The sequence below is a fragment of the Mus pahari genome, chromosome 19, assembly GCF_900095145.1.
Source record: "Mus pahari chromosome 19, PAHARI_EIJ_v1.1, whole genome shotgun sequence".
Classification (NCBI taxonomy): Eukaryota; Metazoa; Chordata; class Mammalia; order Rodentia; family Muridae; genus Mus; species Mus pahari.
Window position 1 is genome coordinate 43,782,266 of NC_034608.1, and position 4,369 is coordinate 43,786,634.

At 47.6% G+C, this 4,369-nt stretch overlaps 1 protein-coding gene across 1 annotated transcript in view; it reads right to left on the bottom strand.

The window, feature by feature from the left end:
* The window catches only part of Hgsnat (heparan-alpha-glucosaminide N-acetyltransferase), a 31,929-nt gene that overhangs the window by 2,950 nt on the left and 24,610 nt on the right, over window positions 1–4,369 (bottom strand). Inside the window, exon 15 of the mRNA XM_021219181.1 lies at window positions 897–974. Coding sequence (XP_021074840.1) covers window positions 897–974 — 78 coding nt within the window. The remainder of the gene's footprint in view (window positions 1–896; window positions 975–4,369) is intronic.

Below are 4,369 nucleotides of genomic sequence, written 5' to 3' on the forward strand. Positions count from 1 at the left end.
GGCAGGCAGGCAGGCAGGCAGACGGACAGGCAGGCAGGCAGGCAGGCAGGCAGACGGACAGGCAGACAGACGGGAGCACAAGCATGTTCTTAATGAGATGCTCCTGCTTTTAAAACCACCGCTTGCCTGGCTGTTTCCAGTCTTAGTTTCTCGTTTGTTTTTGAGACAGGGTCTCACACACCCCAGGCTATCCTCAAGCTCACTGTGTAGCCAAGGGTGCGCAGATCCCCTTGCTTCCACCTTCTCATTGCGGACACCTGTCACCACACCCAGGCTTCCTGAGGCCTCAGAGCATCACACATGCTAAGCCATCTACTGAGCTACAACCATATCCCCTGCCTACTCTTTCTGATAATGAGTCCCACATAGAGCGTCCTTTACCCGCCCCATCCCTGTTCTGTTTTCAGAGACAAGGTTTCTCTGTGTATCCTTGACTGTCCTATAGACCAGGTTGGCCTCGAACTCAAAGATCCACCTGCCCTTGCCTCCCAAGTGCTGGGATTAAAGGTGTGCGCCACTGCCTACTCCCTTACACATTTTCTCCAGCAATCGTCATTCAAGTGTTTGATAGTGAACATTATGCTATTTATTTATGTAATATAGTTTTCTAAGAAACTAAACCTGAGAATTTAGAGAATTTAGATATAAAGACGTTGTCCTCCTTGGGACTAGGAGCGAAGCTTAGTGGTAGAGTGTGTTACTTGGCACACACCAGGCTCTGGGGTCCAGGCTCAGGAAATAGAAATCACTTTTAAAGATGTTATTCTGTGAACCCTGTTATTTAAGACAACTGTTCCCCATCATGCTGACCCAGTGACTGCTCAACACTTCATTTCTTCTTAAACAAGTTTTGGCTTTAAGAAGAGCAATAGGCGTAAAGAAGGCTGGCTACTTACAAGGATACAGCACCAGGCGGCGAATCGGATCAGGATGGCTTTCGTCTGATCCTTGTAATACAGCAGTATTTTTCCTGCCTGGAGAAGAAAACAGTATAACCATGAGAGTCACCTACGGTGAATTCTTATTTCTATCTTCATCGACTTAACCATCCAGCACACGGAGTTATTTGCTAAGTACACGTTCTAGACTCTGGGGTTATAAGGAGGAACGCAAATTGACCCCTGTTCCCTGGTGAAGATGGAGCATCGGAGCAAGCAGGACGTTCTGGGTGAAGGAGACAGCACACACAGAAACTTGTTAAAGCACAGAGTGCCACAGTTGGATGAGAAATGAAATGAGGCAGGCAGGGGGCTCAGCAGGTCTCACTTAGATCAGGGGCTTTCTCCCAGAGGTTTTGGGGAGCCCAGGAAAGTTACCCCTTATCCTAGACACAACCTTTTTTTAAAATTTATTTATTATTATATCTAAGTACACTGTAGCTGCCGTCAGATGTACTAGAAGAGGGCATCAGATCTCATTATGGATGGTTGTGAACCACCATGTGGTTGCTGGGATTTGAACTCAGGACCTTTGGAAGAGCAGACAGGGCTCATAACTGCTAAGCCATCTCGCCAGCACCCTAAACACAATCTAAAGTCACCTGGGAAAAGGGAACCTAAATCTCTTCAAACTGCTTAGATCACACTGGTCTGCTGGCATGTCTGCCAGGGACTGTCTTGATTGCTAATTGATACAGGAGGGTGGGGCCCACTGTGAGCAGCGCCATCCCTAGGTCAGTGCTCCTGGATGTATAGAAGAGCTGCCTGAGCCAGCAAGTAAGGCAGCAGGCAGCGCTCCTTCCTGCAGGGCTTTTGCTTTAAGTTCCTGCTTGTGTGCCGCCCCTCACTCCCCTCAGTGAAGGGCTGTGACCTGCAAGGGAAACCACCCTTTCCTCCCCTAAATCGCTTTCCCACAGGGTGTTTTATCACAGCAACAGGATGGAAACTAAAAGTAACACCATTTAGGTGACAAGAAACTAGGTCACACTAGCTTGGTTATAAAGTATCTGGTCTGGCAGCACTACCCAAGATGCATAGGAGCAAACAGAACTGGGCGCAGGGGAAACTTAAAACCTCAGACAGGAGACTGCACAAAACTCTCTGAACTAGAGCCAAACTTTGAAAGCATCAAAGGACAGTGTTGATAATTTCTAATACTAGCTGAAATGTATGAGTGTCGCCTATGTGCTAGTTCTTGGGGTTTTTTTAAATTAACCTATTTCATCCTCATAATGCCCCTGGAACTAGACACACCAAGTGTCACCCAGCCTGTACAGGAGAGAGCTAGACACAAATCCACACAGTGCAGCTCTGAGTCCATACCTAAACTTTTCCACGCTAACCCAACTGCTCTAGCAGGCTGAGGTCTGCCTAGCGTGTGTTTAGAGAGAAAGTGAGTGTATATAAGAACAGAATCTAAGCGCCACAGAAATACAGGCAGAGTGTCAGCGCATTAGTGGAAAATTATTTAATCCCCAAACTGTACACACTTGAGATCTGTATCATTTAATAGGACCTCCACTAGCTATGTGTGGCCATTTAAATTTTAAATCGAGCAAAATAAAAATTGAGGCTCTTGGTTATACCCCAGCCACATCCTGTACTCCACAGACTACTCCTTGCAATGGCTGCCTGCATACGATACTCTCTCCATCACAGAATGGTCTCTCGCCTGCTGTAGAAGCCTTCCTACTCTCCAATTTGCTCCCTCAAAGAGTAAACTCAAATGCCAGAAAGGGCAACTTTGCGTAGAGAAATCTAGCCTGCTCTGAATCATACAGAAGTGCACATGAGGGACACCGAGAGTGACCAGATTTGATTTGGGACATAAAACACGCATGCTCTGAAGAGATTTACATAGCTGGCTATAGATGGAAACCTGTGTCTTTCCTAAGTTCATACAGGGAAGACTTGGCAAGTGACGGGACCAGGAGGAGGTCTGGTCCTTCTGGGACCAGTGTGGATCTCTGCACTTAGGAATGTGTTTTATGATCTTACAAAGGGCTTGAGACAGCAAGTTCAGCATCTGCACCCTTGTAAGCACCACCCCATGTGGACACGGTGCTCATCCCTCCACAGGCTGCATGCTGGGAAGCAGAGACGGACCCTGCCTGAACAGGAACCTGTCAGCACTTTGAGCTGGGGCCTGAGAAGCAACTTCTGCTGTTTATGAGTTAGTCCATCTCTGCTGTTTGGTTACAGCAACATAAACAAACACAGGGACAAGTCCATAGGAAACAAGCAGACAAGAGGCACAGTGGCCTCTTCATGTTACCAATGCTGAAGCATTCTGCAATCTCCACGTGGACTCTTTCCTAGTGTCTGTTTTCATCTGTCTTGCTCTGTGACCCAGTCTGGTCTCAAACTCAGAGTCCCCCTGCCTCAGTCTTTCAAGTGCAGGAATTAGAAATGTGGCCATTGTCAGGCACAGAGGCAAGCACCTGCTTCAGGGCCTAGGTAACTGTTGCCTGTCTGAGCCTTCCGTTTTGTACTCTTACTAGGTTGCTTCCGCTGTTACCAGAAAACGTCTTCTTTTTCTTCTTTTTTCTTTTCTTTTCTTTTCTTTTCTTTTCTTTTTTTGGTTTTTCGAGACAGGGTTCCTCTGTAAAGCCCTGGCTGTTCTGGAACTCACTCTGTAGACCAGGCTGGCCTCGAACTCAGAAATCTGCCTGCCTCTGCCTCCCAAGAGCTGGGATTAAAGGCATGAGCCAGCACTGCCTGGCTACCAGGAAACTTTTCCATGCTTAAGTTGACTACATATCCTGTTACAGCCTGGGCCCTTGGATATTAATCACCATAGAAGTCAGTAGACTTCTCCACAGTACGCTTGGACCAGAACCAGCAGGAACCAACCACCCAGGAGCACTTCCTGCACCTATGCACTTGCCTTTCTAAGCTGCCCCTGGGATGGATCCCACCATAAGAGAAACACCTGCATCAACAGAAGAAACTATCTGGAATAAGATGTCCATTTTGAGTAGTTGTTTAAGTTCTCAAGACCTCCCTGGGAACTGACATACTACTTGGCAGAAAGTGACATGCATGTGGGTAACCGAAGACACGAATGTTAGACAAGTTCCATCCTGGTAGGCAAATTAGAACATGAATATTAGACAAGGCAAGTCTCCTGCCACAGTCGAATACCCCAAGCAATGGAGGCAGGATAAGTATACAACAAAGACATGTTCAAAAGGAAATTCCCTGTCCCTGAACCCTGACTGGTGAGCACAGACGTTTGTGGATTTCGGGCTCAGTTCCTGAATCTGGACCATGGCCCTGGTCGATCAGTCCTGGGGCAGATACTCAATAAACCATCCCTGTCTGAGGTGGGTGTTCCTGTGGTTTATGATGCTGTTCCTGGACCCAATACCTTTAATCCCAGTACTAGGGGCAGGGGCAGGGGCAGGGGCAGGGGCAGGGGCAGGGGCAGG